Source organism: Bombus flavifrons, chromosome 3 (assembly GCF_040668555.2).
Source record: "Bombus flavifrons isolate JBK064 chromosome 3, iyBomFlav1_principal, whole genome shotgun sequence".
Classification (NCBI taxonomy): domain Eukaryota; kingdom Metazoa; phylum Arthropoda; class Insecta; order Hymenoptera; family Apidae; genus Bombus; species Bombus flavifrons.
Window position 1 is genome coordinate 3,365,514 of NC_138444.1, and position 27,347 is coordinate 3,392,860.

Consider the following 27,347-nt stretch of genomic DNA (forward strand, 5'->3'; position numbering starts at 1 on the left):
TTGATCGCCGTGAAATCTAAGCCGCGTAAGTACCAGGTAAGAATCACATTGCTAATGATTATATTCATGATTATATGTATTACAATGCTAATACAACATTTCAAGAAATGTTGTTGAATACTTTCGCGAGTCACTACGTGTAAGTATATACGTAAGTATTCGTTGCTTTTTTCTTCTTATCAGCGAGTGTTTTGAACGAATTTTTGGACGATAGAACAAGAGAAAGAGAGATATTCAGAAAAAAGCTAGTTTATCCGTATGAAGACGATAGTAGATGTTCTATTGCCTAGCACCTTACGAAATTTCCACGTGGATCTTCGTAATCTTTCGAGTGACATTCTGGAAACTTCTTTTTTAAACCATTGGACAATTGGTTCTAACGAACCGTATCGGGAAAAATTCGATTTTTGATATTATTGCGTAAATCCTATCGATTTCGTTGAAAATAGACGCTCCGACGCAATGTACGAGTTTCCTTCGTCTCTTCGTGGTACGATAAGCTTCCTTCTGAATCATTCCGTGTTTCAAAACGTCAAGGTCTTTTTTCCGTCACAGTTTTTATGAAATCCCGACCAGCTTCTCGTAATTTGCATGATAACTGAGAATCATGATTATATCGACTGCTATTTTTTATAAGATGACTGCTTTTTTTATTATAAGAAATTAATTATATTTCTTCAAGTCGTGGAAACGTATCATAGAAAAGAATACAGATAGAAATTAAGAGAACGATACTTTTACAAGTTGAAGTATCTTCAGATTCTCAGAAAATTGATTGATTGATTCGATCGATACCATACGATAATGTTCACAAAATTTAAATTCAAATACATCCGTAAATCGCAGATTCATTTCTGCGTGACATCACATGAAAGTATTTTTTTTAAATATCATTGTTATCGTCGTCATGAGATCATTATCGTGGGTGATCTAAGACTCTTGCACAGTACTGTATGTATAACTACTGAAGCAGAGGAATTATGGTAAACGTGTGCTCGTGCCCTCGTGCTGGACACTGGGAAGGTTTTTACGCGGGTCAGGGACATTTTCGGAGGCGTTGCCTCTCTTTTAAATTTATCCTTCACGACAGCATCGAACTGCTGCCTCTTATTAACGGCAGCGATGTAAGTACGTTGCCGCCCGGTTGTTGAACCTGCCAATTTTGCCTCGAAGAAACGGACATTCGAGGTGAATGATCGGTCGACCGATCTCCCCGCTAGAGATTTAACGCGTAAACATGTTAGAAGCTTCCAAGGTCGAATTATACAATGTATGAGATACCAAGTAACGCTAGCTGGCACCATTCGATGATTTATTTGATTTTCTATGCTGAAAAACGTCACCGAGGACGCCCAGATGGATCAACTATACCGTTAAAATTATTTGACTTTACATTGGAAATCATAGGATTTTATAATTCCACTGATCGTTCAGCCCTGCTGTTCTTAAGTCTACAGAATTCGAAATAAAACTATTGCAATGGATGTCAGGTTTTTAAATATTTGGTTTCGATATTGAATATGTATAAATATTACGTTTATTTTCTCCCCCTCCCCCCCCTTTTTTTGAAGATTAAGTAAGGTAAAGTATAAAACTTAAATTAAGTAAAGGATTATGAAGGATCGCACGGCGCTTACCCCAGAACCTTGAGGGGGTAAGGTCTTTATAAAAAAGTTATCTAATAAATCAGTAGGTAGCTTCTTGAGTTAGGCGAGCGGTTGGCATAATTGAGGTTGCTTCCCGTTGGAAGCTCCTCGTTGGATTTTTATGTGTCGTTTGTAATGAGGTCTTGAGGTTTTCTCCTTTTCAATCTACGCAAATCCATACAACGTACATACGAGCTATGTCGCTTCTGCGTTAGGATGTCGCTGTTGGCGTGCACTGTATTTGTAGCATGTTTATTGGCTTTGTCTTTCGTTTCTTTTATTTGTAAATCTTTATGGTTGTAATGGTTCGTTAAGCTTTTTAGTTCAAATAAATACTACTTACAATTAGTTTTAATTATTTAGTTTAATTAGTTTTAACGCGCCCGTGCAGAGCCAACTCATATGCAATATTAGAAATATACATATTCAAGGCAATTGTTATTCTTTATCCATATTACTCCTTTCCCTTACTCAACTACGTTCTCAATATGCCAGCCACGAAACAACAAATTTCATATTTCGTTATCGTCTATCTGACAAGTACCTATATATGTATTTCGCAAGATTCTCTCGTTATCACTATACCCAACGGTAAACCGTTCTTCGAATCCTTTAATAATACCTCGGTATTAAATATAATACGCGCTGCGCGATTACTATTCGAAGACGCGACGCGTCTGTTTTTTTCTTGCATTGGGTAACTCGTGACTAGTCACGAGTTCGAGACTTTCAAGAATCCAGGCTTCGAATCATATTCGAAGCGATTCAAATCTTTCGTTACACATATGGATTCGAAGCAATTGTAAGTGTTTCGGGCCTCGTCACTACTCGTGGCTCCTCCGCAAACTCGAAATCCTCGTCTGTAAAAATAGAATAACTATTAGCGCGATCGCGCTTCTGACCGTCAAATCGAGGTCTCTGCTCGTACAAGAAGATGGTGTCGGACGAACGAGCTTCGCGAAGTGCGAAGGAAGAAAAAGAGAGGATGCTGCTTTAATCAGGGCATGTCGGCGGAGATAGGAGCCAGGTTACGGAGAGAAAATGTGCAGGTTTCGTGCGGCGCAACAACTTTCTTTCTTCGGATAAGGCGCGTGGGTTGCCGAACCGGGGCCTCAAGGAAGCGTTTCCTACGGTAGAAATGGCAACAGCGACGAGGAGACGCAAGGGAGGACAGGAACTTTCTCCACCTTCATCGCTCGCGACATGCTGCTTTGAAAATTATGGCTCTTTTCTCGATAGACGATAGGAAAGTTCCGCTAAAATTTTGTCTAATCCGCGTATTTTTTCATTGCTTTGATAACGATATAAAAGTTTCACGCGAACGAAAACAAAGGAAATGGGTAGACAATAACAGGATGACGAATTGTAACCGACTAGATAGCGATTAGATTCGAATAATTACTATCACTATAGTATCCTATAGGCTAAGAAAACATGCTGTACTCGTTTTAATATTTCATCGATGTCTTCTTCTCTTCTTAATTAAAATGTCCCGTCTAGCATTTTTTCATAATTAGAGAAACAAGCATGGGACAAAGAACACGATAAAACGTGTTTTCTCCAGTTTCGAAATCGTGGACGGAACATTTTGATTAAAGGCCGAGCGATAAAAGTGTACATTGTTACAGAAAACAAAGCAACGCGCAAAAGCCCAAAATCTTATTATTTTCGACAAATGAAGCTTTTTAGCGTATTATTATTCGAATTATTAATCGGAAACGAGATCAACGTCTACTTTTAAATCTTTATAAATATCGTGATTCCAGTGCGTCGTTCAATTTTCCGAGCTACTAATTATTCTCATTAGCTAAATAACTTTGTTAGCCTGTTGGACGCGCTCGTTCATGAAGCATTATACCATCGCGTGATTCTTCGTTAGCACGATTTTATCGACTTTCTTCAAAATTTCTCCTTCTAGAAAAGAACGAAATCAAGCGTGTCGAACATAGCAGTTAATTCACCATGTAAATTGCATTTAAATTAATTTATTTCTTTTTCTAATAATAAGAGCGGTAACCAAATTTTACAAGAAGTTGGCTAAAATCGACCGTCAAAAGTGCTCGATATCAATCAACGTCAGAAATATTTCTGTTTATAAAATCCTCCTTAATCCGTCTCATAAATTTTATTACCACGCATTGACTTCTGAAAATCAATCTAATCGCATATACGAACATTGATGATCGTAAAGAACAAAATTATTACAGTCTGATCCGTCTTTAATCTTGCTCTTTACGATCACCAATATTCGTATATGCGATTAGATTGATTTTCAGAAGTCAATGCGTGGTAATAAAATTGGCATTTACAATTATCAGATCTTATAAAACTGTTTTGCCACTTGACAAACTCTTTACTTTCGGATTTATGAGACAGACTAAGGAGGATTTTATAAAGAAAAATACTTCTTTTACAAATTCTAATTACAAAATTATTACAGTCTGATCCGTCTTTAATCTTGTAATTAAAGTACATTTTATCAAAGATAAGCCAGTGTTCGAATGTTTTTGAGCGCTAGTGGTAATACACGTGGAAATGTCCGGGAGCGATCTTGTTAGAGGACAACGTAAAATTTCATCCAAATAGAAACGATCGTACTCGTATGTCTCTTCTTACTTATGATCGAGTGTAGTGTACGTAAGATGAAGTTCTTTGATCTTTGCGAAATCGAAAAATATTCTGTTTGTTCGTCGTATCAGCAAGGTTTTAAACATTTGCACATTTAAGGCAATTTCTCACTATTGACAAAGCGATTACGATTGATGTCCTACTTTTTCAAATTTCATGAAGTCCTTGCGGTTGTCAACGATGAAGAATATCCTTGTGGTTCGTTTACAGTGTCAGACGGAGGGAGATGAAATGCTGAAGAAAGAAGAAACTTTGGATTTTTGCTGACTGTCGATAGAAAGAAAAACGTTGTCACCATAGACTCGCTAGAGACGAGAACATTAAATATTCCGTAGGTAGGTTAGGCCATTGTCGATTGAGAAATCAAACGGAAGACACGAACGTGGCTCATCGTTTGTTCGTGGATTGCGAAATGTAGGATCCGACGTTACATCAATTCCTGACTTGCTCTATTAGAGAATACTATATTCAATGAACAGAATTTGTCCTCTTGCAGGATAAATAGTTTCTAACAACATTGCAATATTCCATTGCATTTTTCTCAAAATGCCATAAGTATCTCTGTATAATATTTATATATCGCAGAATTTCCCATGGAGCGATGCTAGCTTGCTTATTCTATGGATAAACGTAAGAAAAACATGTTATATAAACGTAAACTTGTGAATGCCTTAAAAGTTACTACAAATACTAAACAACAAGGGATTGGTTTTCTCTTCGATGAAAAATAGAAACAGATTGGCGATACTTACATGTATTAATTCCATTCCAAAATATGTAAAAATTAAATTCATGAGATTTTGAATTTCTTGTTGATTTCCTCTAATTTCGATTAATGAGTTACGAATTTTTGCATTAATTCCTAACATGTATTAACTCTTGTCACGTAAATTTTGTCCTATAACATTCCCCACAAATAAACATCCTCCAGTGGCATAATATCCAACGATCCTGAGGGCCAAAAGCTAGTCTTTGTTGCTGGTCTAGTCTAGATGTTCTTGTCACCCTCTTGAATATTTAAACAGTATTAATAACGATAACTATATATACATATATAGAGACTAATATTATAAAGTAGTATGAAATTAACATGATAATTGCATATTTGCATAACATCAAACCTATTAAATTATTCCTTTCTTCAACTATTTCATGTTGAAGTACTTTCTTTCGGCCACGAAAATATTAAAGCCAGAAAATCAACAAAAACGAATTCATTCTTTTTCCCGTGTAGTCTTCATAATCTTCATTAAAGAAAACATTAATCCGTTATTAGTTCGTATTTTATAAGTCTACGTTTATATGACTACTCTCATTTTTACTCATAGAATATAGTATATAGCTTTGTTTCGCGAAAAAGACTACTATATTCGTTATATATTGTATAAAAATGTCCGTGCTGTTCTTAGAAAAATGCAACAATATTATAATATTATTGAAATTATTGATTTGCATTTGGAAATTATTGCGGTAATCGAGAGATTTGAGATCGTTGACAGAAAAGTTCACGTTTCATCACTGACACAATTCCAAAACCTAACCCTAACCTAACCCCAATTGTTGATTTTCCGTCTTTATTAAACAATATATCGATCGAATGAAAACACGTTATGTCGAAGGTTACGTTCTCCAAGAGAATAAGATGTTTAATTTTATATTAAATTACGAGTCGTGACTAAATTGAAAATTGATAAATTATAAAAATATATTGATCACTCAAGGTATGATGTTGGGAAAGGTTACGTTGAGCTGGTAAAAATTTACGTGTATCAAAATCGAACGCATAGCGTGGGTGAACCACAAGGGAACGACTTATATTTAGCTACTCGTATATTAACGTCGAGTAGCGTTTTATTGCAATGTGCTACTCTCGTTCACCCCGGTCACGCTTTCTCCGAGAAACTCGAGACAGAGCTCTGCATTTCCATTTGTACAATCTACAGCAATTATATTTTAGATCTTCGAGAAAGTAATACATACTCGTATTTCATATTCTATCGATTTGCAATTAATACGTATGTGTGGACACAATGTTTATACGTACCTTGTGATATTCCATTTCAAGATCAATTTCAACTTCGTTTTTATATTAGACATAGCTTTTGCATGCTTCTGTAATACACGGGTATTATTAAAATATTTGAATTAATGGCAAACTAATGATCAAAAACAATACTTACCTATTATCTTCTTGTGAAATGAATAAATATACCTATAGAACATACATTCTTTATTTCAGGATTTATTACGCAAGAGTATATTAAAATTAGATAGAATGGGCAATTGATCGAAATGTTGACTAATTTTAGATATCATTGATAAAATTACAAAATCACGATAGACTTACTATTAATTACGAAGAATCATTTTTGTTTTATCTATAGGTCGACGATCAAACGAATTGAGGATGACAAATTCGTTAAAAACTAAAACTGTCTCAAAAAGATAAAGGTTGTCATTTACAGATGACGATTTTTCTTTGATCGCATATTAATTTCTAAAAGTAAATTTTATCATATCACGATTTATTATTTCACGGTAACTTTAACGAAGAAAAAAATCGCCTTGAATATATTTATAACCTAATAACTAATACTAATATCTTTGTAACTATAATTGTTACACGCCGTTAAAAATAAAGAAAGTATCTACATATTTTTGTGCGGTAGCACACGTATTTAACGAAATGAAAAATAAGAATTTATAGATGATTATATATATCAGTATATTAATTTACTGGTTAATATATTTTTTAATGATCTTACAAGTTTCTCATCGTTGATAATTAATAGTACCGAGCATCTAAGTTTTTGTATTTAACGTGTTGGGCAATGTGCTAGATATTTGACCGTCGAATCAGTGATACGTGAAACATCAGGGACGAATTATTCGTTTCCTATGAGCATAATTTCCCCCGCTGTTTGAGCGAGGGACCTCACCTTGCTCTTCACCTTCGTGCTTGTACTTTAGTTGATTTAACCAACGATGACCTTGAATAACGTTTTTAACCGCGGATACAGGTATAGGAAGAAAGAATTAATTTAGACATACTTGAAGTTATTTGTCAAGGTAACTTGGAGTAAAATAAAATTGTTACTTTTAATTAATCGTTGTTTATACCATTGCATATAATGATCCTACAACAAAAAAAATGTCAACGTAATATTTATTTACATGTGTGAGCGTGTATGTCAGCAATATCAATTCAAGAATAGTATTGATTATATGGCAAATTTTAATTTAAAAATGCATTTAATTAATTTATAAATGTATAAAAATTAATTTATAAATGTAAATTTATAAATTTAAATTTCGGAAAGTGAAGTCGATTCTATTGAATATCGATACGTTTCATCGACTTATCGAGAAGTTTGCTACAAGTCGAAATTGTGAAAGCCTGTAATGGCGTTCAGTGGACGCTAGCAACAGCTGTTCCGTTGTTTAGAACGTATTTGGAAGCAAAATTTGTGTATCTTATTGTCAAATTAATTGAACATCTACTTTGTGATGTTACTGGCATAAATGACAAGTTTGAAGAAATTAACCTATTACGTGTGTACGAAGAAATAGAGAAACGAATGTGCTTGGAAAAATAAATATAAATATAAGGTTATAATACTGTATTTTTCATGTTTCCATGTTGTTGATTTTCAGTGTCTCTCGTTTATAAAAATTGATTAATAGACTAGAAGTTATAGAAAATTAATTTTATAAGAAAGAGAAACGCGATAAAATGTCAAGTAGGAACGAAAGCAAAGGGCCAATTCCGCCCCGATGGCTTCATTGTCCACGGAAAGCAGTAAAACTAATACAGAATAAATTTCTCGCTTTCAAGACTCCGCTATCGTCTGCATTTGATAGCCAAGTGCCAGAAGAATGTCGTTTCTCAGTGGATATGTTATTCGCATCGTTAAAGAGTCAGAAAATAAAATTAGGTCTATGGATTGATCTAACCAACACTACGAGATTTTATGACAAGGAAAGTTTAGAAGCGTATGGTTGCAAATATTTAAAGTTGCAGTGCAGAGGTCACGGTGAAACTCCCACTGAAGAACAAACAAGAATTTTTGTGCAAATTTGCAGAAATTTTATATCGTTTAACCCGTTGGAAGTTATTGGTGTTCATTGCACGCATGGTTTTAATAGAACTGGCTTCCTTATAATTAGTTATTTAGTAGAAACTGATGGTACTAGCGTTGATGCTGGTTTGGCAGAATTTGCTACTGCAAGACCACCAGGCATATATAAAGCCGATTATATTCAAGAATTATTTAGGAGATATGATGATGTGGAGGATGCTCCTGATCCTGCTCCTAGACCAGCTTGGTGCTTAGAATATGATGATTCCAATGTAGAAGATACAGATGAAGGCACTAGTGCTGATAATGATAATTATAATCAAGACGTACCCAATAAAAAAAGGAGGCGTGAGTTTAATAACAAAAATCCCATATTCATGGCTGGTGTACCTGGAGTAACTCCTATTTTAGAGGATAGAAAATTAAGTGGAATACAGAGACGTGTTCAAGGTATTTGTTCTTGGAAATCAACTGGATTTCCAGGTTCTCAGCCAGTTTCTATGGATGAAGATAATATTAGATTGCTACATGAAAAACCATATAGAGTTTCATGGAAAGCAGATGGGACCAGGTATATGATGATGATTCAAGCAGATGGAGAAATTTATTTTGTAGATAGAGATAATAGTGTATTTCAAGTTAATGGAATGACTTTTCCACATCCAAAAGACATATCTAGAACTCTTAAAGATACATTATTGGATGGTGAAATGGTGATTGACAAGGCAAATGGTAAAGAATATCCAAGATACTTAGTTTATGATGTAGTGATGTACGATGGCAAAGATATTAGCAAATTACCATTCCATCCTGAGCGTTCTTGCATCATTGAACGAGAAATTATAGGTGGCAGACATAGAGCAATGAAGGAAGGAAAATTGAGAAAAGAAATGGAACCCTTTTCAGTACGATTAAAACATTTTTGGGATGTGACACAAGCTGCTAATTTATTAAGTGAAAAATTTGCCAAACAACTAGGCCATGAACCTGATGGTTTAATATTTCAACCTGCTAAGGAACCCTATTGTCCAGGGCTTTCACCAGATGTTTTAAAATGGAAACCCTTGTCACAGAATTCTGTTGATTTTAGATTAAAAATAATTACAGAATCTGGAGAAGGAATTCTTCCAAAGAAAATTGGCTATCTCTATGTAGGTGGTATGAAAGAACCATTTGACAAAATGAAAGTTACCAAACAAATAAAAGATTTAAATAATGCAATTATTGAATGTAAATTTGAAAATGGCCAATGGGTTTTCATGCGTGAAAGAACTGATAAATCATTTCCTAATTCGTACAATACGGCTCAATCTGTATGCAAAAGCATTATAAAACCCATAACAACTGAACGACTTTTAGATTATATTAATAGGCACCGATTTCTAATAGATGATTCTGATCTTATGCCACCTCCAAATAAAAAACGTAACATATAACTGACTACACATAGTTTTAATGATACTATAATGTATTTAAGATTTAAGAAATGGTAGGCTTATTGTGAGATTTTAATTGGTCTATAAGCATGAAATACATGTATCTAGCCTATTGTACTTGTATTGTATTGAAACTTGTTTCAGTTGCTGTAAAACTTTAACAATTTTAAATTGTTCGCTCAATAAAGATACTCTGTAATAAATTAAATGTGTTTTTGGTCTTGTATAAGATACTTATCACCTAATCCTTTCCTTGTCAGAATTATTTTACGTCTTTCGTTAGAATAGTTTTGTAAGACTGTGATCTCTAATTTTTCAGATAGGACTGTTTTGTTATGGTGCACAAAAGAATTGACAATAAAAGAAAAAAGATCGCTACGTGTTAATATAGAATTCGATCATGCGACATTAGTACGTTGGTCTCCTGATGGTAAAGCTTTTCTCATTCATAAAGCTGTAGCAAATACTATCGAAGTTTATAAAATTTCCAAGAAACCAGATGGTACCTTAGCCTCTGCAATTAAAGCTTTAGAATTTCCAAAGGTATGTACTAAATATCTCTATTATATTATCTTTTTATACATAAATTTTATATCCTTTATTATTAATTTTTTAGCGGCATACAGAAGATGTCGTTGGCATGGATATTGCATGTACAGGAAAATATATTATTACATGCAGTAAAATGAACGACCTTGTAGTATGGGACCTTAAAGGACAAGTTCTTGCAACTATAGAATTGCATCTTGGATCGACCTATCGAGCACGAATATCACCTTGTGGACGTTTCGTCGGTACATCCGGTAATTCTTTAGAATATTTTATCTTAGCTCTAACTAACACTTACTCCATGTCTCATTAATGATATTTTATTATTTAGGGTTCACTCCAGATGCAAACATATGGGAAGTAGTATTTAGTAAATCAGGAGAATTCAAACAAGTAGTAAAGGCTTTCGATCTTGCTGGTCACTCATCTGGAATACTTGATTTTACTTTCAGTGCTGATAGTAGTTGTATGGCTACTGTATCAAAAGATGAAACTTATCGTTTATACGATATAAAAAGTAATAAATTGAGGTATTCTTTTCGTAAATTATTTTTGTGTCAAATTGTGTTACATTTGCCAATTTATATGTATATAGTTGAATTCGAAAAAGGAGAGGATCCTCATATACTTCAAACTGGACCATGGGAAAGTACAATAACAGCTAATATTGCGTTATCTCCTAATACTGAAGTTTTAGCGATAGCTCATGGATCTTCGTTAAGTTTTTATTCTACAATTACTGGCTTGTTGGATACTACCATAGAAGATATTTTTCTGGGTATTTTTTCATTATAATATATAAATACTGCCTTTTTTATATTTATATACATATAATATTACATTACAGGACCTATTACGAGCCTAGCATTTGATGCTGTGGGAGAATATGTTTTAGTTGCTGGAGATAGACATATAAAAGTTTTCCACAATGTTGCTGGTTATCGAGTGGCAATCGAATCTGCAAGACGTAAACTTACACAAAAGCAAACTTCAGCTACAAAGGAACGTTTGGAGAAACTTATTCAAAATAACAGAAAGTTTCTTCAAGCAATGGAAGAGAAGCGTCCTTAATGAATTAAACATAAACTTTTTTAAAGACAAATAATTTTAAAATTGCATTTAAAGAATTATTTGTAATATAATTTTCTAATGTATTTGAATAAAGAGATTCATACGTGAAGTCATTTGTTTATAATAATAAATTAAAAACATTTGATATGTTTAAAGAACTTTATTGTTTTTGTAACGTAAATTACGTCATCTAAGTAGAAGTTATAGTTTTGAATAATGCGGGAAGAAACCGATATGTGAACTTTTTTGACCTTGAGCAAATAAATATTTGTTTCTGACAACATTATTTCGTTTATTCATATTGCCAGTGATAGATGTGGAGAACGTTATGCCAGCAACAGAAGAGGTTTGTCATTAATGAAAATATCATTTGTATCGCATTTTCTTATATATTATATACATTTTACAGCAACCAATTTCCCAAGCCGGATGGGATTTCATTACCGATTTAGGTACTTTACCAGAAGATGAAAACATTAGTATGTATGCATATGCTATTTCTGTATAAAAGCCTTGAATACTTTTTATCAAACAATAAAATAACAAAAAGCATTTCACAAATAATGTTTCTTTCTCAGTTATAGATTTTCTATTACAAAGATTACAACGTGGTCAAATTTATACATGGATTGGTTCACTACTCCTGACATTAAATCCTAACAATGAAGTATCAACATCTCATTTGTATAATTCTTCAGAATTTAATAAACATATTGATATGTCTCATACTACGTATGAAGCAAATCCTCACATATTTGCTGTTGCTGCTAAGGCACATTACAATCTTATCAAAGAACATGGACGAAATGCTCAGGTAGAACATTTAGAAGAGATAGATCATCATAAAAGACATTGATTTTCTTTTCAAACTTATCAGTATATTATATATTAAGGTAATTGTTATAAGTGGAGAAACTGGAACAGGAAAAACATTCAATGCTTGCAAATGTCTAGAATTTCTTAGTAATATTAACAAATGGTCAGTACAATTATCTCAAGGAGATTGTGCACACAATATTATGCTAAGAATTACAGACGCTTGTCGTTTGATATCTACTTTTACAACTGCCTGTACTGAAAAAAATGAAATAAGTTCAAGACATGGACAACTTGTAAAACTTCATTATAAAAGTGGAATTATTTCTGGTGCAACTATTAACTCGTTTCTCTTAGAAAGAAATAGAGTAACAAGAGGTTCAAGCAATTTTCAAATTTTTTATCAGGTTTGATTTATTACATATTCTTATGCAGCTAAAAGTATCTGTAAGAAATACTAAAAAAATATATTTCAGATGATATTTGGAATGTCACCTACAGAACTTGAAATTTTTAATTTATCTAAAGATAAATATTATGATATATTAAATGTTATAGATTGCAATAAGAAGAAATATTTTCAAGAAAGTTTCCAAGATACTCTGAACGCATTGGATATATTGGATTTCAAATCTGATCAAAAAAAGAACATTTTTCAAGTTCTTGCCTTATTGATTCATATGGGAAATATTAAATTTAGAGAAGATGGTGAAATATGTGCAATTGATTTTAGTAATAATAGTATGTTGCACTACTTATCCTATACATATGACACAAGAATGAGAAATTTTATATAACCATATTTGTAGAATCAAAGGAAGCTCTAAAAAGTACTTGTATTCTTAGTTCTTTAACTGAAGATACTATCATGGAATTACTTACTACTATTCTCATAAATCCACAAAGTACTTGGCGGAAACACACCTCGTATCATCGACACCTTGTTACTGTTGATGCGTGCCGCAACAGATTACATAGTATAATTAGATATATGTACGATCTTCTTTTTCATTGGATCTTAAATCATGCAAATAAAACTTTGTCTTTAAAACAACAATATTCACAATGGCTTGGTATGCTACAACACTGAATTTTATATTGAAGTCTTGTCAAATAATGTACATATATACGTATATATCCTTTTTAGGCATACTAGATATCTTTGGTTTCGAATCGTTTACTAAAAACGGAATAGAACAACTTTGTGTAAATTATGCTAATGAGAAAATGCAACAATATTTCATAGAAACTTGTGTGGAAAATAATCGTAATGATTTACAAGAGGAAGGTTTTATTAAAATTTGCAATCCTTCACATACTATCAATTTATACAAAGAACGTCTAAACGTTATTGAAGAAAATTTATTTTTGACCTTGAATGATGTATGTAAAATATATATATTTAACTGTATATAAAAGTTATCATTGCAGTGATACTGTGGTTATTATATTACAGGCTTGTCAATCACCAGTAGTTATTGATATATTAACAATAATTCAATCAGTATGTAAAAATTTACACAATGCACAAAAAAAATTTTTAAGTGAGAAAGAAGGAAACTTCATTATAGAACATTACTCTGGTCCTGTTACATATTCTATAGAAGATTTACTGTCTAAAAATACAGATAAGGTATTAAATATATTTTACGATTCAGAATAAAAATTATTAACAATTTTAAAAATTTCTTATAGGTTCCAAATGAAATATCTCTAATTTTTAGTACAAGTAAGAATAAATTTCTTCGTTCCTTAATCAATTTTGGAGAGGAACAATATTTGCATATTGTAAAGGGATCTATTACAAAAAAAACTATGTTAGCTAAATTAAAATATAATATGGATACACTTATTAAGGAACTTAGAAAATGTGACTTGCATTACGTACGATGTGTTAAACCAAAGTAATATATGTTTTTCTACAATTACTTTTCTATGATATCCTTGTATTTAATAATTAATTTTTTCAGTCGATCGATAAATAATGAATGGGATCGTAAAAACTTCCAAAAACAATTGGCATGTATTGGTATTTTTGATGCTTTACCTTTAGCTAAATGTAAATATCCTATTCGTTTACGTCATCAAGATTTTTATGTTCGTTACTCGAGAAAGCCTATGGGTAGGTAGTGCAGATACTTGTTTATTTATTTAGGTATAGAAATGGAAATAATTTTTAACAGAAATGATTGATCTCGACAAATGTAAACTGATTCTGGAGTCAATTGTACCTAAGAAAGATCTACAAACACAGGTTCATTTTGGAAAGCAGTTGATATTTTTAACAGAGCCTATTTTTCTTAAATTAGAATCCTATAGAAGGAATTATCGTATAAAATATGCTAATAAAATAAAAACGTTTTGGATAAAGCATAGTAAGTATAACATCTTACATATACTTTTTTGTTCTTTTCACAAAATTCTTTTCACAGGACGTAAAATAATACCAGCCATCTCAAAATATTTGGGAACTAACTTTTCAATACAAAATATATACAACATAAACAAAGACAATACAACTGTCAAAATTATGCTTGAAAGTGAATTGAAAACGTCAAATTCTTTGGAGGAAGCTCCAGTCGCTCAGAACAATAAGAAAACAAGTCATCTAAATCTGGTAATGGAAAATAAGGAAGATAAAAATAAGAATATAAATAAAAGTCTGAATGAAACTTATTCAGAATATAAGAATGAAAATAAGAATAACTGGCCGGAGATGCTAAATATTTTTGGAAAAGTGTATGTCCTTAAAAATTGGCCAAAAATAATTAACCTTAGATATCAACTCAGTGATATACAAACTAAAACTTACTTTGAAAATAATACTATAAAATTTATAAAAACGATCAATTCTGATTATTTTCCAAAACTTGAACATGGTAAAGACTTTCATATGTACAATGATATGGTAGATGATAATTGTAATGACAATAACAATAATTTATTGAAACAGCGTTTAGCATTACATAGTTCTTTAATGAATATAGACTCTGTAAAGAATATCAATGAAAAAAGATATCCTATGTATTGCGAAAAGGTTGGTATTTTTGATATCTTAGTATAATTTTAATGTACTAAAAATGTATTGTTTTCAGGACAAAATTGTTACTATTGAAATAGATTCCTGTTTACTTTTTTATAAGAATCGAATTTTAAGTCGACGACAGCTTGCTACAGTATGTATTTTAAAATTGTGATAATGTTGAAAAACAACACTGATGGTAAAAATATTTATTTCAGATACCGATAAGGATGCATACTCGGGCTACATGTTTGATTAATTCGCATATATTACCACGTAGTGTATTACCGCAAGGGTTACAAGACTGTCTTTAACAGACAGGGTCAATTTTTTCGGTGAGGTTATGGCTTCAGTCTTTTTCTTATTGCTAATTTAATAAATATAAGTTATAGTTTTCAGCAATATACAGAAGCTATTGTTATAAAAACGTACTACTATAAGTAGGGTTATAAATAACAAACCTTAAACTTTATGTATAAATGTGAAATAATGTTTTCTCCCTTTAACGAGAAAATATTATGATGTTTATATGTATTTTGAAACCAAATGAAATCTTTTAAAAAATAATATTTGTTTGTATCAAAGGCTATTCGAATGTAAACGTAAAATTATTATTTAAGTCATACACACTGAGACATACAAATTTATAAATAACCGTATAATAGATTATAAATATCGAATGACCTCTTTCTTTTATCTTTAAGTACTAATAACCTTCGTGATGCTACTAGAGCAAGCGTAGCTTGTAGTTCACTTCTTAAAATCTGATAATTCGCTCTCAAACTAACACGCCTTAAATTACTAGATGGTACCGGTCGTCCACCGGCGAAGGCAAATCTAAAATTGTATTGCAATATAAAAAAATACATACGAAAATACTTACTCTATCTAATTGATAAATCTAATATAGTTGCATACCTTATTTCTCGTCGTGGACCTCGTAATGTAGAATCAGGAAATGCTGTTTGTCGATCCCATAACAGCCGATTACTTATTACTGGCCTAACTTTAACATATTTTATTTTACTTTTGACAGTGATAGGAAGAGAAATAGGTTTTTTATAACCATTTACCGTGCTTTTATAACGAAATGGTAAATATGGTAGTAAAGAATCTCCATAATGTTCCATGAAAGCTTCAATATCTAAAGTATGAGCTTGTGATTTTATAAGAGCACAAATACTAAGCTATAATTGAAAGATACATTAGCAATGGAAAGAAATAATGTAAGAAAATATATTTTAAAGTTAGCTTACAGCTATTTTTTGCCACAGGATAGAACCAGGTAAGGCAAATTTTAAAACAGTATGTACTGAGAGTGGAGAGCCTATCTCTTGTTGGAAAAGCATCAAAGGCTGAATACTAGCTAGTAGCTCCATAACCAAAATATTTTTCTTATTACCATTTATATCTACCTTTTCTTCCTTTAAGAGTACGTTCTCCAACATGGGGATATATCTTTGAACAATAAAAATCGATTTTATAACAAGATAATCATTACTGAATAACGTCTAAGTGTATAATAATTTATTTACTTATCAGCAATAGATGGCCAACGAAGCATTAATTTTAGCGTGCAATCTTTAAAGAGTGCTTCAAGGTTTGGATTTATGAAACTCTGTCCTAAAAGTAATTCCAATAACAATTCAGTTAACTTATCAACCTGTAATAAAAAAATATTAGAGGTCTTAAAATATCCGTTTATCCATAAATCAATTAGTATAATTCATATGATCTTACTGTAGAATATTACCGAAGTTAAGTGATATGGATAAACAGCTTCACTGTTGCTTGCAATTGCAATAATAAGTTGGCATGTTCTTGTTGATACTCTTGTGTATTGCACATTATTCGAAATTATCATAGATCTAGCAATAGACATTAATTTATCAATTACTCCTTCTCCACTCAAATGAACATTAGTGGCACAATCATTAATTAGAACCTATAAATTGTGTATGTTATAATATTTATAACAGATCACATAGTTGAATATATCATACCTGAAATGTTTTCTGAGATCCATTAAATAATGTTTTTAATGCGCGTTTTGCATAATTATTTCTTGCTTCTGTTAGTCTGGTATCACATATTTCCGATTCTGTTGAATGTGTTATTGATAAATTGCAAATAATGTTAGAATATAATTAAATTAATAAATTAATTAATAAATAAGTAAGGTATACCTTGAATGAAGGGTACACTAGTTTGCGATATGTTAAGTGGGTCATTTATTTTTTGTACTAGATTAACAATACGTTCATTAGGAACAAAGACTTTTGCTTCTGTATGGTATTCTGGTAGAGATTCTGGTGCTCCTAATACTGGATCTACATCACATAAATTGGTAATCACAGCGTTTACATCTGTAGGCGTTAGACGTTTTCTTTTGCTATGTTTTAATCTTGTTACACATTTCTAAAAATGAATTTCTATCAGCTTCATTCTAACGATAAACATGTATTATATACATATATTTTTTTTAAGAGTAAATTTAATAATAATTCCAGATATAATAATATATGTATAAAACTAATATACATGTAGAACTTCTCTAAGTCGATACGAGGCATCTTCTGCGAGTCTTTTTAATAAAGAATCTGGTAAAGGATGCATTCCCAGTTCTTCTCCAATTGCAGATATCCAGTCTGTACTAAGAACAGCATATCTCCTTGTATTATTATCGTTTGTATTGTTGCTGTTGCTGTCTCCATTATTATTAACGAAAGGGTTACTATATCCTGAACTAGTTTGATTTGTTAACATCTCTTTCATGATTTGAGATTATACAAACTATAAATATTTCGTCTACAATGATTTTAAAACAATATGGCTGACGAAATGGAAATTGTATCACACATTATAATTTCTTCTAATTGTTTTACAAGATATATGTTTTAATAACGTTTAATAAAAGACGATAATCAATTAATTCGATATAAAAGTAACGGTTTCCTTTATTAAATTTTATCAAAATCCTATTACAAACTAAACAATAAATGTAAATTTGTTACATATATACATATTGTCAGACAGACGGATGTTATTTACACACAATATAGCAACTATAAAGCCTAAAAATTAAAATTTCGTCCTGAAGATGTCGCCATTACTCGCCAGAAGTTTTCTTCTTTTCTTGTCTATTTTACGAAACAATACATCCTCCATCATTGTCACGTGAAAGCTGACGTTTCATAAAATTTCGAGAGGCACGTCGACCAATCGGAAGTGTCGACAAAATTTACGCACAGAAATATCACTGACGTGTCCACGAAGCGGAGTCTACTTCAAGGGTTTATGATTATTCTCGATTTGTACAAGTACATTAGTTGGAAAACAACAGCATTTAACGAATTGTGTCTTATTACGGTGTATTTGTAAAGCAACGAAATTATGGCAGCAGTATTGAACACATTTGTGAACTCTTTCACTAAGAAATTGTACGTATATCTTTTCTGTTGAATATTTTTTGTCGAACTATGAACATTTCTATCGAGAAGATATTTTTCTCAGATTTACTTTTCTATAATTTTTACTTTAATATTTTCTTTCCTATTGATTTTTCATTATTATTACATTTATATCGCGATTTCTAAAATACATTGATTTACGATGATGTAACTAGGAAGTCGTTAAAGAAACGTTTCGTTTTATAAAAATCGACTGTATCTTTTTTGCGACGCACCTTTGAATAAAATTATTTATCGTGATATGCGTTTTTCTCTTATCTGCGTTACTGGTATGTTGTGTGACCTTCAAACATGTATGTATATTCGAGAACTTCATTAATGTGAATATTTCATGTAGTGAAACTTTTTTTTGCGAGCATAGTATGTATGACGTGTTACGAGTAAGTAAGTACATCGAGCGTGAATGTCTTTGTAAAGTTATAATTATACTTTTCTTTACGAATCGTCTTGAATCTTATCTATTTTTTCTTACACATTTTATTCGTTTCTTAAATCTCATTTAAACTATTAATTTTAGCTATTGCTATAATCTTAATACCACACCCTATCATCTAAGACCAAAGTCTAAGACTATACTTAATGTATTTATAAAATTTTTCATTTTCCTTACAAAGGATTCCCAAATATGTAGAAAATGTGATAAAGATTTATGATTGCAGGGAACCCCCAGTTAGGCAACACTTGAAAAATGTCTATGGATGTCTGTCCATGTCAATGCTATCAGCTGCTGGGGGAGTTTACATTCACATGTTCTCAGAGCTCTTGCGAGCCAATTTGTTAACGACTCTTGGTACATTGGGTCTGCTTTTTACTTTAATTAATACACCAGACAATGGAAAAAATCAAAAGTTACGACTTAGCTATCTCCTGGGATTTGCATTCTTTTCTGGGCTTGGTCTGGGTCCTTTACTTCAATTGGTTATGAGTGTCAATCCAACTGTTATAGTAACTGCACTGATTGGTAAGTTATTGTTATTTAAATTTATCTTTGAAAATGTATCTATTATTGTTATTACATATTGTGATATCATGTTATGGTTATTGGATTACCATTAAACTATATCAATGTTTAACATCATTATTTTTTCAGGAACAATTGTTATATTTGTATCATTCAGTATTTCCTCCCTTTTGGCTGAAAGAGGACGTTGGTTATATCTTGGTGGTACCTTAATTAGCTTGCTGAATATTATGGTTTTGTTTTCATTTGTCAATCTATTTTTACGTTGGACCATTTTCTACCAAGCCTATTTATATATTGGACTGTTTTTAATGTGTGGTTTTGTTATTTATGATACACAATTGATTATTGAAAAATTCCACATGGGTAGCAAAGATTTCATTCTACATTCTCTAGATCTATTTGTAGATTTTGTCAACATTTTCCGTCACCTCCTCATAATCCTTACACAGAAGGTAAAAGTTAGAAACAATATATACAAATATTATTCTATATGTCGTCCTAATTCTTAACTGTTCTAATTCCATTTTGCAAAAAATATAATTAACCAATCCACATATATCTTACTGGTACAAAGAATACAAATTTATGAAAATTCTACTTAGAATTCTTTTAAGTCCTAACTCATCACAATCATATTAATCTTCATAAATTTTGAACTCAATATACAAACTAATAGAGATAGAATAGTTAAGAACTACAATGACTATGTACAATGTAAATTTCCTAGTATGTGATAAGTGTGGGTTACTGTGATGAAATGAATGTGAACTAATACCTATTATTCTTTTACTCCATTATAGGAAATATTAAAAGATCAACGTAAACGCAGAGATTAAATGAGAGCAAAGGAAGCTGTAAGATATCATACCATTCAAGTAAATCCATGAACTAGACGTCTTCATCCTATCTATCCATATGTAAAACGTATATTTACTATGATAATATGAATTAAAATAAATACAGCTTATTCATTACATCGGAAAATTTTTAGGCATACGTTCGCCATAAAAACGCAATGTATTTGTTTCAAATTACTTAGTTATCATTTCTTTTTCCAATTATTTATTAGATTTATATACATGTATACATAAATAGACATAAATTTATTGTACTATATTTTTATCTTTCAATAAACAAAATTTCCCAGCGTTCCTAGTCTTTTTTTATGTCTAAAAATGGTATTTGTAAATACAAAAAATAATATAAGATTTAGTGTTAGAGAATTGGAGTCTTATTTATTAAAATGTAACCTTATACATATGACGATCATTTACATACGTATATAAAACACAAAAATTACACGTCACACATCGATTGTTGTGAATATATAAAAAATGTACGAGAAAACAAATCGATGATAATGAAGTGTAACACATGATTTCTGTGTTATGACAAATTTACATACATTAAGATTGTGTACAAATTGTGTACAATACGTCAATAAGTGATTTATTTATCAATCACTTTATAAATTACATTTAGTAAGGGCGCTGACGATCCCTATCTCTGTCTCCTCGGCTGAAATGACACAAGAAAAATTAATGACAATTTGTTATTTTCAATGACACATCTAGTACAACTAAATAATTATAGGAACCAACCCTCCACCGCCTCTCATTGGACCACCTCGTCCGCCTCTTCCACCCCTATCTCCACCACGGAAGCCTCCTCGACCACCCCTATCTCCACCTCGACCACCCCTGTCACTTCTGAAGCCTCCTCGACCACCTCGATCGCCGCCACGATTTCCTCTTCCACCCCCACTGCTACTACCAGCACCTTCTGGTTTTAGACTTTTGCAGAGGTTACACTGGTCCCTCCAAGCAAAGTTTGTATTACCACATTCCGGATTGGGACACCTATTTAAACAATATAAAACAAAATTTATAAAATATTTAATTTATAGTAGACTATATATATATCATTATATAGATAAAGTGAAACGGTACCTCCAATCTCCTCCACGACCACCTCCATCACGTCGATCATCACCACCACCACCACGATGATGATCATCTCTGTCACCGCCACCTCCACGGCTCCCAAAACCACCACTTCCACGACCTCGACCACCTCCACCACGACTTCCACCACTACGATTACCTTGCCAACTGCTCTTGTGCTGGGCAATTTGTACTTTTATAGTTCGACCTTTGAATTCTTTTCCATCAAACCAGTCTATCGCAGAACGCGCAGCATTCTGATCATCGTAAGTTACAGTAGCTTCGCCTTTTGATTTACCAGTGTTTTTATCTTTGTACATCCACACTTTCGGTTTTCCTGTCCGCTTGTCATGCTGTACACATTGAAAGATATTAAGGTTAAATGTTTATTTATATAATATACTTTGTGATTACTATCATTATTTGTATATAGTGAAGTAATTTACCTTGATAATACCAATGGCTCCAAAGTGTTGACAAATTTCTTCTTCTGAAATTGAAGGATCCATACCAGATACAAAAATAGTATCTTCTTGTGTAACCATCCCATCGTTGCCACCACCGCGGTCACCGTAGCCCCCTGTAATTTGATAGGAGTTAACATTTCACCTAGCATAGTACTCCTTGAAGTAAGGAATAATACTTGCAAATCTACTGTCCCTAAACCTACTCAAGTCTAAGCTAACAAGTGGAAAACTTTTGTATCGGGTTAAAAACAACTAATAACACAGTACACCTTGGAGGAATGAAATTTTGCAAACCATTTGGAATTTTAATCTAGTATGCTTTTTTTTATATTATAAGAAAATCCCATATAAATACCTCTCCCTAATGTATCTACATTTCATATTTAAGATAATTTTAAAATGGTAAGTAAACTTAAGCACTATTATTTTAAGCAATTAAATACTTTGTTCCTCTTTCTTCTTGTAGTATTACCAATATATTTAGAAGTTATTACTTATTGTAACAATGAAAATGTAATAACTCTTACTTTCTTTAATGACCATTACCCACAAATAGTGTTTCCAAGTGAAAAGAAACTTCTTTTCTATTATTATATACCAAAAATTTTGTAATTTATGTATGTTTAAAAACATACAATCACTTTGACATTAGTTTTAGTTTCAGGATACATAAATTTTGTCTTGCCTACTAATAAGTGATATCCCATGACAACACTTAAGCTTTCTTAATTTGTTCATTTATTACACCTCTATTATTTGATATACATATTATTATGTCTTCAATACCTTGTATAAAATTATCAATTCAAAGGCTTTTTTTTCTGTTCGACCCGTGCAGTAACAAAAGTATTAGTACTCATTGGCCTAACATTCTTAGTAGCATATAACAATATGTAGAGAACACAAGGTTGCAGCTTAACATACAAAAGGGCTGCAACATTATTTTTATTCTTACCATTTCCCTATATTGTATTTTTGGGAAGCCTTGATTAATTAGGGATAGGTAGATATTTAATTCACCAGCTGCCTTTTATATTTGCTTAATATTATCCTGAGTTATATTTTAAAATATTAAGATATTGGAGTGTAAGCAGCACAAGTGCTGATTAAGGGTAAAGATTTTATACCTCTAAATGTTTCTTTTTATATAAAACAACTCGTACATAAACATGGTCGTTTTTATACATACACAAATGAAACTTAATGTGCCAAGCGCATAGCGCATTTGTACTTCAAATTAGTATAATTAAATATGTGTAGCCTCTTAAATAAAAAATAACGTTACCTGCTCTTGTTATAAATATTATAATATGTAGTAGCGCATAAAAAATTAACACATATTTACTGAAAAAGCAATTGGTGATCAACGCAGTCTTTATGATGCTGCAGTAAAAAATATCATCACGTATTTTTACACCTTTTTTAAAACTAGATTGCTGAATTCTGGCAGAGTGTTAATTACCAGAAAAAATGAATCCCTAACAATGTTGCATAGCAGCCCTTTCATATAATACGAGTAACCGAGTATTTAGATTTTAAATATTAGAGTGAAAGCTTGAATAGCACCAGACCAGTACAGACAGTCTGGTGCATTTACCTTTGTTATAACCACCACGGCCACCGCCACTGCTAAAACACAGAAGCAGATATACCAATGAGTTGACTCATGGACAGACTGATCGATCGATCGATGCATGGCGAATCAAATGCTGCTCGCCACCTCTCTTCTTGATGTACCTACTGTCTAAATGTCGGTGGTCACTATATTACTTAAAACTACAGATAAGTCCCGTATATCGTCATGTTAGTCCGTTACGTACGGCATGCAAAAATCGTGTTCTTTTTCTGCATAGCTGTTATTAATAACTTTGCGAGAAATAAATTGGTCAAGACAATCCTGCGTAAGAGATTATCCTATTTGCGTCAAATGTACATGAATCTTCTATCTGAGTATTGACAGAGATTACTACGTATTAATTAATATTTGAAGCATATATATAATAAAATCAGTAGAGTAAAGATGGGAATAAAAAATTATGAATTATATTGGGTAAACAACTGTGATGTTAGTACAACATTAATATCCTATTACGAAAAATAGACAAAATATATTAAAGAAACACCAATATATTCAATAAAACTCCAACTTATATAATAATACTATTTCTATTATATAAACTGCAATCTCTCTGTTATATGAAACTTTAGGCGTCTTTTGATTGTCTAGTCGATAACCCTAACTAGTACTATTCAGACAACAGTGGCCCCAGTGGCAGTATAAACCGCTTTACAGGTATAATCAATACAAAACCATTATGTATACACATCATATTATCACTTAATGTAATATAAATCAGTATGTACCAGACATTATAACCATCTTACGTCATTTGTCATATACAACCTGTTTATACCTTTACCAGTTATACCTGTGTTAAACCTGTAGGCACACTTCAAACATATTAACGCCCAATGGGCATAAAGCCATTTGCAAAGAGACAACAAGTTTTCATTACTGTCATAAGAATTTCATTTCATACCTTGTTAACTTCAATGAATATATTTACCTCTTCATTGATTAATATTGTTGATATATAATTCAACTTTTTTTTATTGGCCTTATATTTTTTTCGCTTCATTATATATGTATATATAAATAATACAAGAAATAAACTTACTTGTAGCTACCGCCAGAGCGGTCACTGTATCCCCCGCGATCTCCATATCTACTGCCACCACCTCCTCCTTGACCTACGTACATAAACATATATATATATATATATATATATATATATATATATATATATATATATAATATATATATAACATATATATAATATATATATATAATATATATATAATATATATATATAACAAATCATATCTTCAATTTGTTATATATATATACATATATATATACATATATATAACAAATCATATCTTCAAAGTAAAAGTTATATTACATTTAAATTAGTCATAATATTTAAAATACCTCCACCATAGCCTCCACCAGAACTATTACGATTATAGCCTCCACTGCCTCCACCTCCATGACCATAACTGCCACTATAATTGCTACTGCTACCATTTCCAGAGCCACCTCCGCTGCCATAACTATTTGGGTAACTGTTTTGATTTTGTGATTGATTGTAGTCTTGGCCACCGCTGGAATTGTAACTGTTGTAACCACTGCCATAATTGCTTCCACTACTTGGTGGTGGTTGACTATATTGATTGTAGCCACCACCACCACCACCACCACTGCTAGAAGGTGGTGGATACGAAGTATCCTGACCACCAGAAGGTGGTGGCTGACTGTACTGATTGTACCCCTGTTGTTGGTAATTCGAATACTCTAGGACACATATAAAAAAAATTAAGCATCATTGTAGAATTTGATAAAAATCTTTAATTGTTGTATTAAACTTTAATTAATATGACGCGAAAAATTTAAATTAAAAATTATATTTCAATGTTCAGATTTATTTTTATCATGTACCATTTCATTAGTTAAATTTTTTTATATTTGACATTTTATCTACTAGTAAATGTGTGCTTTGAAACAAATGTAATTCTTACTTCTATAACTTAAAAATATAATTATAATTATAGCATGAACGAAAATTTATTCATGGTACTAGCGGTGTAAATCATACTTCATTACGGATTGAACAAAAAATACGCGGGATAATGCAAATTGTGATGAAATATTACAAAAATTTAGCTATTATATATAAGATACATATATTATAAGAATGGCATTTAAATATCAAATTATACAAAATGGAGTAAAAAAGTAGGACGAGACGCTTGGGATGCCGATCGATAAGTTTACGCGAAAATGTACGGAGTCAGAAAATCAGGGTCGTTAAAATTTGTATCCTAGCCCATCATTTTACATAATTGTATACAATTACTTATATTTAAATATAGTTTCGAATAATAGTTTAATAACGCATTATAAATTAGATAAAATAGTAAAAGGAGCTTCAAACGTGGCAATATAACAAATTATAGTAGCACGCACTATTCAAGAAATTTCTTATTGAAAAGTATCCTCTTAGGTTGATAAAAAATCAATTTTCTGCTATTGTACAGAGAATTACAGGTTTTAATGTAAAAATTTGAGGTTTTTTTACTTACGGGTATCCGTCATCGTGCCTTCCTCCAGCGATCAAATTGCAACACGGTACAAAAAGCGCGTAATGGCGGGAATGAAGCGATTTTCCAACAACGAATCTGAACGGTCTTCGCTCAATGGTACAACGATAGAATTTAGCGTCCCACTACCGGATATTGGCTATATCAACCGGAAGTCTTCTGTAATAGATGGCGTTGCTACTGAGTTGAATTTTAAACTGTTAGTTGACTATAGTAGTATTATTTACAAATTCTTTGAAATTATCTACTGTTATGTAGAAAATAATATTTAATTATCAATGTAATATTTCCAAAACTAATTTTTGAAAGATGTTTCACAAATAATTTTAATATTTTGCCAAAAAATTTCATAAGGGAAAGAAGATAAAGAATAGACATCTTTATATTTCATGATTTTTTTATTAATTTCGTATCATAATGCTACATATATCATAAATTCTCAATACAATGCATGATTTTAGTTTTGCTTTTGAACAAACTTGATAGCATTTTAAGAATCATCATAAAAAACATATTTAATACAGTAACATTACTGCTGCCTTCTTTAATATATATATATAATATTTACATCAACAGTAATACACCAATATTTGCATACTACTAATTCGTCCATGTTTATACTTTATAATTTATTAATAAACTAAATTTATTAATATTTATAAGGAATTGCCATTTTTTTATCAAAACGGCTATTGTTGAAATTAACTTTTGCTTGTGAAAAATTGTTAGACTCAATGAATCGAACAGTATATGTTGCAACATGTATGTCTCGTACCTATATATGTAAATATAAATACGTTTCTACATCATTGATTCTATACTAATAGTATACAATCTTCTAAGGAAAAAATTTTACATCTTTAAACACGGTAAAAAGAAGACTAAAGTTTTATTATCAAAAATCAGATATCATATTTTGAAAAGCACGAATAATGGAAATAGATTTTATAGTATGTATAACTTTATAATAATCGAAAAATTCCTTGATCAAAAATAATATGTTCATAACTTATATTCTATATGATAATTACCTATACATGTATGTTATTCTTAATGAGAAAGATAAATTTAATTGTTTCTACAAAAATTGTGATG

The 27,347-nt window shown here is 31.5% G+C and overlaps 6 protein-coding genes and 1 long non-coding RNA gene across 10 annotated transcripts in view; 4 read left to right on the top strand and 3 right to left on the bottom strand.

Moving 5' to 3' along the window:
• The window catches only part of LOC138178120 (transducin beta-like protein 2), a 62,921-nt gene extending 51,403 nt beyond the window's left edge, over window positions 1–11,518 (top strand). Inside the window, exons 3-7 of the mRNA XM_069109618.1 lie at window positions 10,109–10,332; window positions 10,406–10,592; window positions 10,670–10,855; window positions 10,934–11,116; window positions 11,186–11,518. Coding sequence (XP_068965719.1) covers window positions 10,109–10,332; window positions 10,406–10,592; window positions 10,670–10,855; window positions 10,934–11,116; window positions 11,186–11,409 — 1,004 coding nt within the window. The 3' untranslated portion in view covers window positions 11,410–11,518. The remainder of the gene's footprint in view (window positions 1–10,108; window positions 10,333–10,405; window positions 10,593–10,669; window positions 10,856–10,933; window positions 11,117–11,185) is intronic.
• On the bottom strand, window positions 5,147–7,462 carry LOC138178130 (uncharacterized). Of its 2 annotated transcripts, XR_011172604.1 has the most exons (5): window positions 7,040–7,462; window positions 6,622–6,706; window positions 6,455–6,486; window positions 6,319–6,386; window positions 5,147–5,282 (listed from the first exon to the last, which is right to left on the bottom strand). It is a non-coding gene; the product is annotated as an uncharacterized LOC138178130 (long non-coding RNA). The 2 variants fall into 2 exon arrangements; XR_011172605.1 differs by lacking the exon at window positions 6,622–6,706.
• Window positions 7,607–9,997, top strand: LOC138178122 (mRNA-capping enzyme). Its single transcript, XM_069109628.1, has one exon. It carries the CDS (start codon window positions 8,008–8,010, stop codon window positions 9,787–9,789), a length of 1,782 nt encoding a protein of 593 aa, XP_068965729.1. The 5' UTR covers window positions 7,607–8,007; the 3' UTR covers window positions 9,790–9,997.
• A 116-nt stretch (window positions 11,519–11,634) lies between the features above and the next one.
• LOC138177996 (unconventional myosin-XIX) lies at window positions 11,635–17,160 on the top strand. Its single transcript, XM_069109392.1, has 14 exons — window positions 11,635–11,755; window positions 11,819–11,888; window positions 11,988–12,223; window positions 12,303–12,632; window positions 12,702–12,966; window positions 13,035–13,298; window positions 13,373–13,608; window positions 13,682–13,858; window positions 13,921–14,129; window positions 14,196–14,347; window positions 14,409–14,600; window positions 14,658–15,262; window positions 15,321–15,401; window positions 15,466–17,160. Exons 1-14 carry the CDS (start codon window positions 11,738–11,740, stop codon window positions 15,559–15,561), a joined length of 2,931 nt encoding a protein of 976 aa, XP_068965493.1. The 5' UTR covers window positions 11,635–11,737; the 3' UTR covers window positions 15,562–17,160.
• Window positions 15,442–18,022, bottom strand: LOC138178123 (uncharacterized). The gene is made up of 8 exons (XM_069109629.1): window positions 17,789–18,022; window positions 17,434–17,665; window positions 17,251–17,348; window positions 17,001–17,192; window positions 16,783–16,910; window positions 16,504–16,705; window positions 16,166–16,434; window positions 15,442–16,084 (listed from the first exon to the last, which is right to left on the bottom strand). The coding sequence occupies exons 1-8, from the start codon at window positions 18,020–18,022 to the stop codon at window positions 15,892–15,894; spliced, it is 1,548 nt and encodes a 515-aa protein (XP_068965730.1). The 3' UTR covers window positions 15,442–15,891.
• A 480-nt stretch (window positions 18,023–18,502) lies between these two features.
• Window positions 18,503–20,831, top strand: BI-1 (Bax Inhibitor-1). The gene is made up of 4 exons (XM_069109633.1): window positions 18,503–18,687; window positions 19,377–19,678; window positions 19,808–20,133; window positions 20,482–20,831. The coding sequence occupies exons 1-4, from the start codon at window positions 18,641–18,643 to the stop codon at window positions 20,515–20,517; spliced, it is 711 nt and encodes a 236-aa protein (XP_068965734.1). The 5' UTR covers window positions 18,503–18,640; the 3' UTR covers window positions 20,518–20,831.
• A 58-nt stretch (window positions 20,832–20,889) lies between these two features.
• Window positions 20,890–26,390, bottom strand: LOC138178124 (RNA-binding protein cabeza). Of its 3 annotated transcripts, none has more exons than XM_069109631.1 (8): window positions 26,235–26,390; window positions 25,084–25,446; window positions 24,770–24,842; window positions 23,689–23,717; window positions 22,071–22,204; window positions 21,631–21,977; window positions 21,283–21,540; window positions 20,890–21,199 (listed from the first exon to the last, which is right to left on the bottom strand). In XM_069109631.1, exons 1-8 carry the CDS (start codon window positions 26,245–26,247, stop codon window positions 21,160–21,162), a joined length of 1,257 nt encoding a protein of 418 aa, XP_068965732.1. In that variant the 5' UTR covers window positions 26,248–26,390; the 3' UTR covers window positions 20,890–21,159. The 3 variants fall into 3 exon arrangements, with proteins under 3 accessions (XP_068965732.1, XP_068965731.1, XP_068965733.1); XM_069109630.1 differs by having other exon boundaries at window positions 23,689–23,720; XM_069109632.1 differs by lacking the exons at window positions 23,689–23,717; window positions 26,235–26,390 and having other exon boundaries at window positions 25,084–25,431.
• Between the last annotated feature and the right edge of the window lie 957 nt (window positions 26,391–27,347).

Coding starts and splice junctions, on each gene's coding strand:
- LOC138178122 (XM_069109628.1), top strand. CDS start 8,008: ATGTCAAGTAGGAACGAAAGCAAAGGGCCAATTCCGCCCCGATGGCTT.
- LOC138177996 (XM_069109392.1), top strand. Junction 14,130..14,195: donor GTACGATGTGTTAAACCAAA/GTAATATATGTT, acceptor TAATTTTTTCAG/TCGATCGATAAATAATGAAT. Junction 15,263..15,320: donor ATCCTATGTATTGCGAAAAG/GTTGGTATTTTT, acceptor TATTGTTTTCAG/GACAAAATTGTTACTATTGA.
- LOC138178123 (XM_069109629.1), bottom strand. CDS start 18,022: ATGAAAGAGATGTTAACAAATCAAACTAGTTCAGGATATAGTAACCCT. Junction 17,193..17,250: donor GATCTCAGAAAACATTTCAG/GTATGATATATT, acceptor CACAATTTATAG/GTTCTAATTAATGATTGTGC. Junction 16,085..16,165: donor GGTCCACGACGAGAAATAAG/GTATGCAACTAT, acceptor ATACAATTTTAG/ATTTGCCTTCGCCGGTGGAC.
- BI-1 (XM_069109633.1), top strand. CDS start 18,641: ATGGCAGCAGTATTGAACACATTTGTGAACTCTTTCACTAAGAAATT. Junction 19,679..19,807: donor TATAGTAACTGCACTGATTG/GTAAGTTATTGT, acceptor TTATTTTTTCAG/GAACAATTGTTATATTTGTA. Junction 20,134..20,481: donor TCATAATCCTTACACAGAAG/GTAAAAGTTAGA, acceptor ACTCCATTATAG/GAAATATTAAAAGATCAACG.
- LOC138178124 (XM_069109630.1), bottom strand. Junction 21,978..22,070: donor GAGCCATTGGTATTATCAAG/GTAAATTACTTC, acceptor CAATGTGTACAG/CATGACAAGCGGACAGGAAA. Junction 21,541..21,630: donor GGTCGTGGAGGAGATTGGAG/GTACCGTTTCAC, acceptor TTGTTTAAATAG/GTGTCCCAATCCGGAATGTG.